Source organism: Paramisgurnus dabryanus, chromosome 6 (assembly GCF_030506205.2).
Source record: "Paramisgurnus dabryanus chromosome 6, PD_genome_1.1, whole genome shotgun sequence".
Taxonomy (NCBI): Eukaryota; Metazoa; Chordata; class Actinopteri; order Cypriniformes; family Cobitidae; genus Paramisgurnus; species Paramisgurnus dabryanus.
The window spans coordinates 48713671-48730531 of record NC_133342.1 but is presented as its reverse complement, the minus strand read 5'-3'; the positions used below and the strand labels follow the sequence as shown (position 1 = coordinate 48730531).

At 41.5% G+C, this 16861-nt stretch overlaps 1 protein-coding gene across 1 annotated transcript in view; it reads left to right on the top strand.

The window, feature by feature from the left end:
* Positions 1 to 16861, top strand: part of cacna1eb (calcium channel, voltage-dependent, R type, alpha 1E subunit b) — a 301888-nt gene that overhangs the window by 156427 nt on the left and 128600 nt on the right. The window contains exons 9-14 of the mRNA XM_073815042.1: positions 1789 to 1842; positions 2029 to 2109; positions 3466 to 3675; positions 4670 to 4782; positions 13292 to 13404; positions 13498 to 13629. Of these exons, the coding sequence (XP_073671143.1) occupies positions 1789 to 1842; positions 2029 to 2109; positions 3466 to 3675; positions 4670 to 4782; positions 13292 to 13404; positions 13498 to 13629 (703 nt within the window). The remainder of the gene's footprint in view (positions 1 to 1788; positions 1843 to 2028; positions 2110 to 3465; positions 3676 to 4669; positions 4783 to 13291; positions 13405 to 13497; positions 13630 to 16861) is intronic.

Below are 16861 nucleotides of genomic sequence, written 5' to 3'. Positions count from 1 at the left end.
AATTCGATGAATAATAATAATAATAATAATAACAACACCTTGAAGAACAATAGGGTCTCACACCCCAGTGTGCTCGGGCCCTAATTAATCTTTGTGGTTCTGAGGTGTTCAAAACTGTATGGTGTGGCAAGGATAAGGAGTACAATGAAAAATGCATGGTACCAAAAGTAAAGCATAGTTGTGGCAGTGTTCTTCTGTGGGCTTGCATGAGTGCTGCAGGTGTCGGACAGCTGAATTTTTATAGACGGCATAATGAATACACAGATTTACTCTGAAATACTTAAAAAGAAGTTGCTACCATCACTCTGTGCCCTTGGTCACTGGGCAATCTTTTAACATGATTGTGACCCAAAACACACATCTAAGGTCACTTATTCATTTTAGAAGAAATTCAGACCTCAACCCCACAGGTTGAGGTATGGGGAGTTCTGAAAAGACAGAACGTCATTCTCCATCCAGGATCTAGGATCTGAAAGAGGTCATCGTTCAAGAACAGAGTATAAAAGATGTAACTGTATGTTGTAAACTTGTTTATTCAATGTCTAGACGAATTAGAGCTGTTTTTAAAAAATGAATGGAGGTGATACAAAATATTACATTGTATTTTAAACTCTTTCCCCACCAGCGTTTTAAAAAGAAATTACCAGCCAGCCCCAGCATTTTTCATGATTTTCACAAAAGTTTAATACCTTCTAGAAAATGTTCTTCTTTAAATATATAAACAAATAATATCTCAAATGAAAGATTTGACCCTCTGCTCTCAAACAAAAAAAAGTTTCATCATACATTCATTAGTTCTCTTTTTATCACCTCACAAATATGGGTAGGTTTCTTCAAAAACACCCAATTTTGAGCAAAAAGCTGAGATAATTCAATTTTTGTGAAGGACTTTTGATAGAGATCAGATGCAGAGCGATCTTTAAAACATACACGGAGTTCTTTCTCTTTCACGTGAGGTGTTACTTCCGGTTGTATAAGTTGCGGAAGTGGTAATAGCGGTATTGCGGAAAGCCGGAAATTCTCGTCATTGGCAGGGAAGCGGTTTCTCGTAATCGACGAGTTATCTCGTCAATGGCGGCGAAAGAGTTAAAGAATTGTTTCAGGGTGTTTAATAAAACTGGTGTGTAAAAATACAGCAAATTGGTCTCATATTTACTAACAAATAGAGAAAAATCTTAATTTTCAAGGCGGTGTACTCATTTATGTTGTGCACTGTATATGTATAAATCAAAACCACTGAGGTTTGGTTTGAATGAGTGTGTATACATTAGTTCCTTATTAAAAACTCTTTGCTTGACCTTGCTAAATAATGTAATCCATGATAGCAAGGTTTTACTGTCTTTGCCTAGGTATGGTGAAGAACTGATTTTTTTATTGTATACTACACCTACACTACTCTTTTCACATTTCACCCTCCACCCACCACCTAAACACAGTATTCAGGTGAACATAAGTGTGTTCGGTCTCCCACGCAGTGAAGGGTCAGAAGAAGGTGACAGTGATTCACTGACTGGAGTGTTTGCATATGCGCCTGTCTGTGCTCAGAATAGTTTATGTGCTCCACAGTATAGATCACTTTCAAGGCCTACAGATTGCATTTTTCTTTCCTGGTGTGACTTGTTTTCACTATCTCACTTACTGAATATAAAAATACAGGATATTATTAAATTCTATTAAAGTTTATTATTTTACGGTATGTGCTTGCAAAACAAACTGTTATGGTATGCCTTAATGATGTATTAAGTTATGAGTTTGTAATATCAACTTTTTTCTCTGTATTTTTTAAAGAGGAAGTAATGCTTGCAGAGGAAAACAAGAATTCTGGGAGATCGGCATTAGACGGTATACATTTCATTTAAAGAAAGTTGTCTTGTTTTATTGTTAATTTCAGTTTTATTTGTCAGTAATCAGTTTTTTAATCTTTAAAGATTCTCCAGCCTATAAAAGCAATGGCCATGTGTTTGTTCTTTGCTTTTATATCTATTAAAAATAACTTTGAAAGTTTTAAAAATTAATCTCTTTTTGTAGTATTGAAACGGGCAACTAGCAAGAAAAATGCCAGACGTCGAGGACCAGGAGAGGACAAATATTCTGAAAACTCAACAGTTGGTGAGTGATTGCAAATATCTTCTCTTTATTATGCATTTCAGGATATTTTATTACCTTACATAAAACATGCGTAATACAAAACAAAGCTGCATTCTGTAACATTTTCCTCTTTATCAACATCTCTGTTTGAAACATAACATGACAGTTATTTGAAAAATTATTTTCTGTATGTGTGTTGTCCTTTAGTACTGCAGCTTTGTGTGGATCTGATTTTTGTGAATGTACATTATTTATTGACATGACAGAAAGTTAAAATAAAAGTTAGATATCTAAAGAAAAGTAATAAATACTCAGAATAAGTAATACATTTGGTGAGTTTGTGACTAAATGAGAACATAAATGTTTCAAAGCAATTCAATTTATTGACGTTTTAGTTTGAAAACTAGTGTAAACAGATCTAACTGCACATTTATGTAAATGAAGGCATGGGTGCCCGCATTTGCACCCTTATTGGGTGTTCTGGATCATTACACATCCTTCCCTGATTCACTTTCTCTCTTCCACAATCATCAACATCATCACTCAATAAACACACTAAATTAATCAAATAAAACTCTGGCAGCTGCCAAAAAAATTCAATGCAGGAGGAAGGGGGTTAGTTGTATAATTTGACATGTAGTTGCAAAAGTACATATGATCAATAGAATGTGTTTTAGGGATCATTACAAAGAAAGTTTTTGCCACTATAAAGTAGACGGGCCACCAATACTATAATGACTGGTAGATGATAAGTTGTTTGTAGATGGTAAAAGGATCCAAATAAGTGGACTAAAGAAATAAAGTGTTACCACATCTTCTTTGTGTCACCAAAAATTGACAAGCTTCTATTGAAATGAATCAGATCACCCCTACTAAAAAATCCAGCAAAGACCAGCATAAGCTGATAGCTGGTTTTAGCTGGTTTAAGGTGCCAGAAGCTGGTCTAAGCTGGTCCTCCCAGCCTGGCAAAGCTGGTCAAACTGGTAGTTCAGCAGGTCTTCCAGCATGACCAGCTAAATCCAGGTAGACCAGCTTAAAAAGTGACCAAAACACAGCTAGACCAACTTGCTACACCAGCAATACCAGCTAAAACCAAGCTGGGAGACCAGCTATAACCAGCCCACCAGCTTATGCTGATCTTAGCTAGATTTTTCAGTAGGGATGTCACTGCTTGTCATTGGCAGTGTGAACTTTGGCTTCAGCACGGATTTTTTATGATCTTGAAACTTTATCATTTTTGTTCTTTATAATTTCTTTAACTGTTTTTAATTGGTACGAAAGTAAAAATAAATATCAATGTTGTGAGTCTATAAATGATTTGTGTGTCTGTGTGTGTGTGTGTGTGTGTGTGTGTGTGTGTGTGTGTGTGTCTGTCAGGTGGTCCCCGACCAAGGGTTGGTATACGAACTCCAAGACGAGGACCTGCTGCTTACTTGCGCCGCAAGGAACGTATGCTGCGAATCTCTATTCGTCGCATGGTGAAAACAGACAGCTTCTATTGGATAGTCCTCAGCTTGGTTTTGCTTAACACCATCTGTGTTTCCATTGTTCATCATAACCAACCAGAATGGCTCACTATTATTCAGTGTAAGTAGACAAAATATTCAATCGTCAGTACTGCTTGTTTAGATGAAATGCACCAAATTTGGGAATTTAAACCATATGCCATGTTTTAGGGTCATGATACCCCCCTCTTTCACATCCAGTCTACCTTACTATCATTTGAAAAAATGCAACTTAAATGGGCGTTGACGCTGTGAGAAGAAGGGCGAGGAGTGGGCAGAGATGGCAGATTTGCAAAATCCAATATTTTAAAGATATTTTGTACATTTTCTTACCATAAATATATAACATTTTTACTTTAAACTTTATTTAAATTATGTATTGAAGTTGATTATTTCATTCTAAAATTTAATATACAGTTTGAATAATAATTTTTTTGGGATGTCCACTCCTGGGAGGATTGGCAACTGTACATACAGACTAGTACAAACACAGCAACTTCAAAAAAAAAAAAAAAATAAAGACCAACAACACGAGGAAGACAAACAGAGTATATATGTGAGTGATGAGGATTGCTGGCAGGTGTGATGACTACAAATGAAGCCCAGGTGACGGAGAGTGGTGATGATGGGAAATGTAGTCTAGAGAGGGATAACTGAGGAAAACATGAGGGCAACCACAATGGGACCGTGACACTCACAGAGACTAAAGTTTTCTAATGCGACTGTAGTAGAATAAAAAAGAATTTTTTGAAAACAACGACCTGAGATAGGAGAGGCTTCAATGTGATCGGGAGCAGTAAAATGACACCAAAATTGAAGTTGTTTTTTTTTGACAAAGTCATTTGTGAATAGCATTGAATCGGGTCAATCCTCATACCCAAATTCTAAGTATTCTGACAATGGTGCTTCTTAAAATGAATATGATATCTGTACTGTTTTCAGCTCTGGGACACATATACACATGCAATGACAGTTCTGTAACAGGACCACTTTAGAGCAACCTAATACTTTACAACAAAGGCATTTGAAGTTGACTGCAACTGGTTAAGTTGATAACTTTTTCAAACTTTTTTCAGATTATGCTGAATTTGTGTTTCTTGGACTATTTCTTGGTGAGATGTTTCTGAAAATGTATGGCCTTGGTTTTCGTCTCTATTTCCATTCATCCTTCAACTGCTTTGATTGTGGGGTAAGTTATTCCAATAATATAATCTTTTTCAGTTTATGCAGTTTTAAGCAAATTCAGTTACAATTATCTTTTAATTAGTTGTTTTAACCAATAAAGTTAGACGCTAATAGCGAATATGCAAAATGGGAGTCACGCTTTAAAGAAAACTAAAACAAAAGAGAGAGAGTGCGCTCAGTGAAATTTTCACCGCTCCCTGATATGTAAGCAGTAAATTCACCTGCTAGAGGAAACCCCTGGCGCTGATCTGAGTTCACGAACAGAGCAGAAGCCTATATTAGGATCAGTGTTGGAGAGTAACGGAATACATGTACCAGCATTTTGTATTTAGAATACAAATTAATAGTAACTGTATTTTGTTACAGTTACAATTTAAATAGTTGGTATTTAGAATACAGTTACATTGTTGAAATCAATGGATTACATGACGATACTTCACTGTTTCACGCATTTATTCACTCTCTAAATAAAAAAAGATAACTCCATGCATTTCCCAGAAGCCCCAATTGTTAGGGATGACAGACACAGGAATCCCAGCGCAGAGGTATTTATTCAAAATGTATAGGAGAAGACACTCAATGAAATAGGAAATGTATATGGAGAAAACACAAATGACTGTCAATATGTATAGTAGATAAACACTCGGTGTCCTTGTAAAAATGTCGTGAAGAGTAGATAACACTAGGGAGATAGGGCACAGGGGAATCCTTTCGGGAAAGTCACAGAGTGGGAAACACAGCACAGCCATAGGACATCCACTCGCAAATCCGAAATCCACACTGATGTAATCCTGGTGGGGGCACAGAGAGAGAGAGGTAAAGGCAGATGGTGCTTCAGCAGGTGTAAAGCTGGACAGCGCTCAGAAGAGGATAGTGCTCAGGGGAACCCTTTAACAGGGGAGACGCGAGCTCGGCCATTGCCACTCCAACCGAGCGAGGGAGCAGAGACGTGAGAAAATCCAGCGGATGGTGGGCGAAGACTGGAAGCCAATCCTTAGGGCAGAGAGCAACTGAACAGGGAATCTGGGAGAATAAAGGCAGCAGAGAGCACAGATAATATTTAGCAAACGAATGACACGACTTGACATGAACTAGACAGAGCTAGATGGGCATGAACATACTGAGACGAACTTGCAATGAACAGAGGAAACGAGGGGAATTTATATCAAACCGGATGGGCAAATAATAAGGATCAGGTTTGGGACGCCGGTGAGAAGAGTCTGAGATAATGAGACAGTGTTTCCTCTAGGATTTTTTCCAGCTGTGGCGGCAGGGGGCGCCCATGATGATTATAAATGTACATTATTTTTTTAATGTAGAAAATAGGCTACAGTAAACTAACATGTGTTTTTTATCATTTTCATGCTGTCATTTACTTTTCCTTATATTTATAGCATATTGCTTTTCTATGTTTGATCTAAACTGTATTTTCTTAAAAAATACGTAAGTTTTATAGCTTCATACGGATCTTTCATTGTAGTTTTAATGTAGTGTGCAAGTTCGTGCTCGGGTTTAAGGTTACAGAGCTGTTGCAAAGTCACGCACAGTCCTGTTTGATAATCCGCACCGCTGTGATTGACAGAACACCCGACATCGGCAGCAATTTATTACACCCGGCCTGTTTGATAAAGAGCCTGACCCGGTCACACCGCAAATCGCGCAGTTATAGAAACCTTTATGCTCTTCGCAGACAGATCTTAAACACAAATAAGCACGGGGACATTTAAAAACTGTTACCTGTCGGAATCGAGTCGAATTCTGTTCTTGGATGTTAAACCCGCAGTTCACGCTTGCATATTGAGTCCCGACCTTGATCTACAACGCATATAACACGTTAATATTATTACACCCGTTACATCAAATATTAGAAGTTTCACCCGCGGGTACCCCGACCCTGTTGTTTCGTCTGAAAACAGATGAAACAGTCTCACCGTCTGCCTCCAGTTTTTATTACCAACGTCCTTCTCTTCCACGGGAATAAGTTTCCTTCCAAACAGATTCGACTAATGTCTTGCAGTCCTATATGAGTTGTATTCAGTATTTAGCCTTTTGTTTTTGGACAAATATCTTATCATTTAATGTGAAACTTTGTGAGTGTCTAAAGCACAGAAGATTGACTGACAGCTGACCGGTCAGCAGCGCGCTGCGCTTATAGCCTATATTCTGAATAACTAATGGCCAGATAAGTTGATAATATGAGTACAGTGATTACAAATGAATGTCCAAAAAACTCGTAATATGTTAAATCGAAAGTTTAATCATGTCATTTCTCGCAGCCCCGCGCTGCGTCCGTGTATATGCGCCTGTGAACAGCATACGCGTGAAGACCTTGCAACTTAAATAACCCTTAATTTATTGCCAGACAGATAAAAGTAAAATAACATATGAATCTGTAAATTGTGTATTTTTATTTATGTAAACTCACAATAAGGAGAAAACCTTGTGCTTATTTAAAATCATTAAAAACATGACGTGATTTCTGCTGCTTTGGTTTAACAGCGCATCACAAAAAAAGAACAGAAACTCAAATACTTTTTTTATTCGTTTTGTCAATCTGATAATTATAACATATTTCGTGTAGACTTATTTATTTTATTATTATTTCTCAAAACAGAGACGTAGCCTAATCATCATCCGTTGATTTAAATCAATTTGTGCATGAAACTAAACCCATGGGGGAAATTATGATATTTTAGGAGATTTATTTATAAATGAGTGAACAACGCGAATCCAGAAAGGAATTTTTTTCTTTCTTGCTGGGCGGACATTTTGGTATAGCTTTATTTATTTTGCGAGGTTCCGCCGCGGGTTTTGTCTAGAAGGGATACAGAAAATGCCAAAAAGTTTAGGATTAGATTTGGAGGTAGGATTTTTAGGATGAAAACAGCGGCTCTGGCTACATAAGATACACATACATCCTACAATCCTGTGAAATGTTGTGTTTAGAGGTGGGTTTGGGTGAAGGATTAGGATTAAACAGTCCTCATCCGGCGAGATTTCGTTTGCTGTATCCCTTCTATCCACAACCGCAGGCGTGGCGGGGATGTTTTAGGCGTGGCGGGCCGCCACGGTTGAATGCATATAGCGGAAACACTGTGAGATCACCAGGTGGAAGGCGCGCACGTGTGGAGCTGTCAAAACACAAACACAACACAACACATAGTGAAACAAAGACAAAGCGGCCAATAAGACCGAAATCATGACACCAATATGAAAACGAAAAAAAATGCGCGGTTTGCATGATCAGTCACAGTCACAATGGAGTTGGAAGAGGAGCAGCGGGAGCTTTTCTAAAGATGAAGCCAAAACGTCTTGGTTACATATGTAACCCTCGTTCCCTAAAGGAAGGGAAAGGAGATGTCACATTGTGACCGATGAATTGGGAACGCGCCTTGCGGGACCAATCTACTTCGAGAAAGAAGAAGGTGGGGTATGGGTGGTACAGGATATGAACAACCAATGGTTAACATAAATAGACAGTAATACGACATAATGGGGAGACCCAGAGAAATACACGGGGTGCCCTGCAGTTCATAAGCAAGGGCAATAGTGTCTACTATCCAGTGATACATCTGACCACCGTAACAGACAAAGAGCTCGTCTGAGGTCCTAAGACTCTGAATTCTGTCGACAAACAACCGCAAAGCGCGTACGGGAGAAACAAAGTCATGGTTGGGTCTGCCTCCTCCGGGGGCAATGCTTGTAAGCTCACCACCTGATCTCTGAAAGGAGTGGTGGGAACTTTGGGCACATAGCCTGGCCTGGGTCTCAATGTTACACAAGAGACAGCATGTCCAAGCTGAAGGCACGAATTGTTGACCGAAAATGCATGGAGGTACTCTACCTTCTTAACAGAGGCCAAAGCGAGCAGGTTCAGAGTTTTCATTGTGAGAAACTTCAGACTCACAGACTGCAGAGGCTCGAAAGGGGCAGCCTGCAGGGCTTTAAGCACCACGGACAGGCCCCAAGGAGGAATAAAGGGAGGGCGCGAAGGATTCAGCCTTCGGGAACCTCTTTAAAACCTAATAACCAGGTCGTGCTGACCCACTGATCTACCATTTATCGGGGTATGATGAGTGGATATCGCAGCAATATCAACTTCAATGGTGGAGGGTGACAGCCTACCATCCGACCGATTCTGAAGATATGAAAGCATGACACTGATTGGGCATTCTCAGGGGTCTTATTGTTGAGAAGAGCACCATACGATGAACAGGTTACATTTAGCATGTAAGCGTGTCACGTAGATGGCACTCTACGTGTCACGTAGATGGCACTCTCAGATTCTTCTGACTCCAAAGGAGGAGATGACAGGCGAGACGTGACAGGTGACAAGAGCACAAACCGACTTGTCAATTGATATACACAACGGTCGCAATGTTGTCGGTGCGAACTAATACATCTTTTTTTCGTAGCTCTGAGAGGAGACGGACGAGTGCTAGATATACAGCCCACAGCTGTAATGACACAAAATGTGCGGAAGCAAATGCAGGTATAAAACAATGTTTATTGAAATGTAAACAAAGAGAGAGTATTGAAAGTCAATGCGGAAGTAGCTCTGTCCGGTGTTGTGGGCAATGGTGGCGTGACTACGGTGGCAGATGTTGTCCTTTGAGTGCGTCGGTAATGGAGTGGTGAGCAGTGGTGATATCCAGACTGAACACGGGTAAATCCAAGTGAAGACGACGACAAACAACATCCAACTGAAAATGTAATCCAAGACACACGGAACAACCAAACAACATGGGAGCCAACACAAAGTGAGGATCTGGCGAGGAACAGAAAGTCAGGTGAGTATTTATGGAGGTGATGTAATGATGAACAGCTGGAGCGAGACAATCAACACACAGGTGCAGATCGCTCTAATGAGCACATGGCTGGGGTGAGTGAACAAACAAACACACACAAACATGACACGGTGGAAACAGTGGATTTCCTACCGTGACAGTACCCCCTCCCCTAGGAACGCCCCTTGACGTTCCCAGCCTGCCTTACCTGTAGATTGTAATCATCTATAAAGCGGTGATCCAGTATGTCCCGAACAGGAACCCACCTTTTCTCCTCCGGACCGTAACCTTCCCAATCCACCAAATACTGATATCCGCGTCCCCTCCGTCTGAAGTCCAGAATACGGTTAACCGAATATGTGGTCTCCCCATTAACGATACGAGGCGGGGGGGGGAACCGGGGCAGGCGGATTAAGGCGTGAAAAAATCACAGGTTTAATCTTAGATACATGGAACACGGGGTGAACCCTCCTGTACGCCGGAGGAAGGCTCAGACGCACTGTTACCGGATTAATGATTTTGGTAACAGAAAACGGGCCAATAAATTTGGGAGCAAGTTTGTTCGAAACGGAACGCATCGGAATATTCTGGGTTGAAAGCCACACTCTTTGACCGACGACGTAACGAGGAGGCTTCGACCGGTGGCGATCGGCCTTAGCCTTGGTGCGTGACCTTGCCTGGAGCAGAGCTCTGCGGGATGGCCAATCTACCACAGCCTTAACCTTTTCAGGATCCATGCGAACACCCTCAGTCGAAATGATGTGTCCTAGGAAAGAAACAGACTGTGCATGAAAAACGCATTTTTCCGCCTTGACAAAAAGCCCATTCTCTAACAACCGCAGAAGCACTCGTCGTACGTGTTGCAAATGTTACTGGAGAGACGAGGAAAAGATCAGTTTGTCATCCAGGTAAACATATATAAACTGATCGATCATGTCTCGCAACACGTCATTAACGAGTGCTTGGAAGACCGCTGGCGAGTTCGTGAGACCGAAAGGCATCACGCAGTACTCAAAATGGCCACGAGGGTTGTTAAAAGCAGTCTTCCATTCATCCCCCTTCCTGATGCGGACCAAATGATAAGCATTACGTAAGTCCAATTTAGTGAAGACGGACGCTCCTTGCAACCTCTCGAAGGCTGAAGACATTAACGGTAAAGGATAGGTATTCTTTACCGTAATGTTGTTCAACCCTCGGTAATCAATGCAAGGTCGCAAGGACCCGTCTTTCTTACCCACAAAAAAGAACCCCGCCCCCGCCGGAGAAGAGGAAGGGCGAATGAACCCCGTTGCCAGAGAATCAGAAATGTATTTCTCCATGGCCTCCATCTCAGGAACTGACAGAGAGTATAACTTGCCTTTAGGCGGAAACGTACCTGGCAATAAGTCTATCGCACAGTCATAGGGACGATGCGGAGGAAGAGAACCAGCCCGAGACTTACTGAACACCGCCTTCAGGTCGAGGTACTACGCGGGCACGTTAGACAAATCCACTGCTTCCCCCTGAAACACAGACTCAGAAACAGTTAGACAAGCAGAGACAAGACAGGACTTATGACACTCCTCGCTCCAGCTGGTAACAGAACCCAGTTTCCAGTCGACAGTGGGGTTATGGGAATGGAGCCAAGAATGTCCGAGAACAATGAGGGAGAGAGAAGTGTCAGTGATAAAAAACGAAATTTTCTCCGTGTGGTTGCCAGATGTGATGAGAGTGACCGGAGCGGTGGTGTGCTTGATGGTGGGAAGCTGATGACCATTGAGGGCGAAGGGCGCAATCTGGTGAGTAAGTGGTATAGTGGGTAGCTGGAGCTTACGTGCGAGGGTGCTGTCGATGAAGTTGCCCTCCGCCCCGAGTACAGAAGAGCGTGACCGGTGTGTGATCTGGTGGACCACCGTAGTCTCACCGGAAGGAGAGTAGATGTAGTCGAGGTCTTCTTGGCAGAGATCCCGCCCGATAGTAGCCTCCGTCTTACTACCGGGCTTGGTCTTTTACCGGGCACCTGAAACACTGGTGACCCGGCTCGCCGCAGTACATACATAGCCCCAGGGATCTCCGTCGTATCCTCTCCTCCCGGGGTAGCCGAGCTCGACCCACCTGCATGGGCTCTGGATCTGAGAGACCGCCGGCGGAGAGTTCACTGGAGAGGCTGGTAGACTCGGTGTACTGCTGGGTTCTGGTAGACGTCTTCCTCCTGGCAGCCGTGGTAAGGCGCGCGTCTACCCGGATAGCTAAATCTACCAGCCCGTTGAGGAATGTCGGTAACTCAGCCGTAACTATCTCTCGCTGGATCCGATCCGCTAACCCATGCAGGAAGTGATCCCACTGCGCCTCCTCGTTCCACCTACACCCCGCCGCCAGGGTCCGGAACTCGATTGCATAGTCCGAGACCGACCGCTCCCCTTGCCGTAGTTCCGTGAGGAGACGGGCGGCCTCTCTCCCGGCAACGGAGCGGTCGAATACCCTCTTCATTTCTTCAGACAGGCGGGCGAACGAGGAGCAGCAGATGTCTTTGTTCTCCCACACCGCCGTCCCCCAGAGGGCAGCCTTGCCTGTGAGTAGCGAGAGCGTGAATGCAACCTTCGTCTCCTCAAGGAAGAATGACCGGGGCTGTTGGGCGAAATGTAGAGAGCAGTGAGACAGGAAAGTGCGACAGTAGTTGGGCTCACCGGAATATTTTTTGGGAATCGGCAGTCTTGGTTCAGGAGAAAAACTGCCCCCTGGAGTTGAAGATGGTGCGGGCGGCGTGGGCGGCGCAGTGGGTGGCATGGTGTGTGGAGATCGCTGGGAGAGCTCGGACACTTTTGCCACCATTGCCTGAACGGCCTTCCGCATATCCTCGATGGCTTTGTCCTGGTGATCCATACGAGCCAAAGATCGCTGAAGGAATTCCTCCAACGCAGATATGGGTTGTTCTCCTGCTGCTTCCATGTTGGCCAGATCCTTCTGTAATGACACAAAATGCGCGGAAGCAAATGCAGGTAAAAAACAATGTTTGTGGAAGTAGCTCTGTCCGATGTTGTGGGCAATGGTGGCGTGACTACGGTGGTAGATGTTGTCCTTTGAGTGCGTCGGTAATGGAGTGGTGAGCAGTGGTGATATCCAGACTGAACACGGGTAAATCAAAGTGAAGATGACGACAAACAACATCCAACTGAAAACGTAAACCAAGACACACGGAACAACCAAACAACACGGGAGCCAACACAAAGTGAGGATCTGGCGAGGAACAGAAAGTCAGGTGAGTATTTATGGAGGTGATGTAATGATGAACAGCTGGAGCGAGACAATCAACACACAGGTGCAGGAGATCGCTCTAATGAGCACATGGCTGGGGTGAGTGAACAAACAAACACACACAAACATGACACGGTGGAAACAGTGGATTTCCTACCGTGACAACAGCTCGGCGGAAATGGTTTCAGGGGGACCGCTGACTTGCATTTGAGAGTAATTGTACAGACGCTTAGGTTAGGCACGCTGTTAATACGACCAAATCGTATTGTATGAAATAAATAACAGAATATCCTCTGCAAATAATGCAGGTGTTGGTATTATATATGATATATCTGTTTTGATATACGTCATTTTTGTATATACATAATTCATTGCTCTTCCTTCTTGACAAGTCAGCTAGAATCACAAGATAATTCAGTCATTAATAATCATGTGACCCAGATACCTTCTGAAAACAATAATTGTGTGAATAATGTCATGTGCTTTCTGCAGGTGATTGTGGGTAGTATTTTTGAAGTTATCTGGGGATTCTTCAGGCCTGGAGTATCTTTTGGTATCAGTGTGCTTAGGGCTTTACGGCTGCTGCGAATCTTTAAGATTACCAAGTAAGTGAAGATAAGATGTCCATCAAGAAGATATAAATATAAAAATATGACAATGTTAAAAAAAAATCCTTTATTTTTATATATTTTTTTCAGATATTGGTCATCCTTGCGAAACTTGGTGGTGTCCCTAATGAGCTCTATGAAGTCCATCATCAGTTTGCTTTTTCTCCTCTTCCTGTTCATTGTGGTCTTTGCTTTACTTGGCATGCAGCTGTTTGGTGGCAGGTAAGAAAGTAGCTACATCCTATCCAACAGTTCAGTGTCAAACACATCTGATTATTTGATCATGCTTGCTCCATGCATGGACCAAAAGTAAGGGCCAAAATCTTTAAAGTTGACATTTGCTTCTCAATGCTGGACTCACTCCCTAAAACCTGTAAGAAATGCTAACACACATTTATAACCCATCCACTGCTGGCGCTCCACCGAGGCCTTCAAGATTCAACTAATAGTAAGGCTCTGGTATTGCTGGATGCATTGCTCAATTACTTGGAATAGTCCAGGGGTAACGCCAGGGTAAATACTGTAAGAGTAGCACACTATGATGAAGGGGTCTGCCTAAAACTGTACCTATCAACAGATTCATATGCATTGCACATTCAAATAATTTGTTTTCATTTGATTTTGTATTTAAAGGGGTTGTGTTAATGTTACAGGCATTGAGACTGGAAAGGGGAATTAACATTTAATAGTTTGAAGAATTCAATTGTATTAAGAACCTAAAGGCCTGATTGATTACCTGAGCCTCCCCTCATAAACCCCATTCACACAGCATTGTGATCCCAGAAAATTTTCTCTTAGAGTATTTAACTCTCTGGGGTCACGTGCAGCGCAGGCTACGCAAACTGTTTATTTTTCAATCTTTTCGCAAAATTAAGAAAATAAACATAATGTGCATCCAGTTCTCTCTCCCTCAGTGAACTCCTTTCAGAAACGCGTCAGAAAAATGAACGTTAACTTGATGAATACTTGTTATACAAACAAAAGATACGTGTATACATAATGCTTAAAATGTCTACTTTTAAATGATGTACGTGTAATCGAAAACAAATATTGTCATTCGTTGTTAACTTTATAAGAAGAGGGAGACATACCATCTTTCTTCTGTTACTGTATTATCTATAATGAGCCACGCCCCGCTCCATTGAAGAGAAGAGCAGAGATCATCCAAATCCAAATGTTTTCTTTGTGCTTCCTTCAGACAGTGTAGTGCGATCGATGACCAAACACACACACAAACACAATTGATGCGCTTTGTGGTATTCTTATAAAAGACGCGATTGCAAAAAGCACATCTTTGAATCCTTGTTTACTCGCGCCTGTAACTCAAGTTATCTCCAGACGCAAGTGTTTATGCAGACAGCGCTGAGCCCAAAAAACAAACAAAAAAGTAACAAAATATATCAGTTAGATCAGTGGTTCTCAAATGGGGGTACGCGTACCCCTAGGGGTACTTTGGGGTACTGCAGGGGGTACGTGAGAGAAAGTGGAAACTGACATTTAGGAATAAATTAATAAAATCAGTAATTCATGATGATAGTATTTTTATATGACATTAGGACTACACAAAGATGCATTAAAAAAATCATAAATTTAAAGCACATTGTACAAAATGCATGTGCGATTTCAACCTGTTGACCTTGTCTGGCGCATGCACAAGGTTTCAGTTCAGCAGCTTCAGCAACGGAGATACATGGAGTCTGCTCCTGTTATCATTTCATACTTAAAGTTTATTTTCTTTTGTGGTGTTGCTGTGCGTATATATATATATATATATATATATATATATATATATATTCAAGTAAGTGACATCTGTCAGTGTTGTAAATATGTTTGAGTTTTATTTAAATGTACCTCATTAAATCTTCCATAATAACCTTGGGAAAGCAGCTGCATTCCACACAAATTCCTACAGGTAGCTCGCGTCTTAATTGAAGGTAGCTCACCCGTGGGTTTATTTATTTTCTGTGGTTATGGCGCATTTGGATGTCTGGTTACAAGCGCCTGTGGTAAAGACTGGGTACGTGTTTGACGTCGCGTTGAGCTGTGCGCAACGCTATGAAGCCCGCGGCGCGGCAACCGGACGATCCGCGCAACGCTGTGAAGCCCGGCCGCGGCAACCGGACGATCCGCGCATATCTCGAGTCGAGGCACTATGGTTAAAATGGATGCCGTCATTTTCGGATTCATTTTTGATAAAACGAAAATACAGTCGTCACAAGTTCAATATCATCTCATATTTAAACATCAAATGTCAAGAGATACCAGAGAGCCATACGTGACATACATGCACATCCCTATTATGAATCCAAAAGCAGTAAATACTCTATGTTTGGATCATCTTTCTAAATCTGATCTTTAATAATTTATTTTTTTATTCAAAATGTGGTATTTTTGGACGAATCCTACCCATATAAAGAGGTGATAAAAAAGTATAAATAAAGACAACATGAAAGTTTTTTTGTTGTTGTTGTTTAAAAGGATCTGTTCTTTCATTTGATGTATTGTATGTTTATGTTTAAAGAAAAACATTTTCTTGAAGGTATTACAATTTTGTGAAAAAAAAAATGCTGGCACTGGCTGGCAACTTTTTTTTAAATGCTGGCGGGGAAAGAGTTCAAATCACAGTGAGTTCATAGACAGGTGTCTATGAACTCACTAATTTAGGTATAAGGTGACACAAGTAGCTCTCGACCACTTTTATTTTTTAGAAAGTAGCTCTCCAGTAAAAAAAGGTTGGAGACCCCTGATATATGTTCATTACTGAGATCATTAACAGTATTTATTGAGACCTGAATCCAAAATCAGGCGCAGGGTCTGCGCGAAATAATAAAAGTTATGAGAGGTGGCTTCTTAAAAGAGGATGCTAAAAAGAAAAAACAAACCAGAGCCTCAAAAATACCACCAATTTCGTGATGAATACTAATAAGCAATAAACCTGCTCTGGGGCATCAGATATAATAACTGTCTCACTCTCATTTCACTGTATCTCAAAATCAAATGTTGTTGACTGGTTAAGGGGTACTTGGCTTGAAAAAATCATAAAAAGGGGTACTTCAGCCAAAAAAGTTTGAGAACCACTGAGTTAGATGACACCCTTAACGCCTTGTATTATAAATGAATCACATAAATATTCTGACAACACTGAATACACTCAAATATTTATTTACCCCTCCCTTTAGTCCAAATAATTGAACTACAAGTCCAAACTAAAAGAAACCTCTAAACTCTTTCCAGGATAGCAATACAGTCTTTACCTTCCAACCAGGAAACCAAGATACCGCGAGAATAATCCTCAGCCCAGAACGCAAGAAGAAAAAATATCATTCACAATGAAAAATCAACAAAAAAAGCGATCAACAATACTGTGGTATACCACGATGAAAATACAAAAAGCGAAATAGATCTCACTGGAACCGTAGCAATAGGAGTAAAGTAATCCACCAAGTCAAAATGT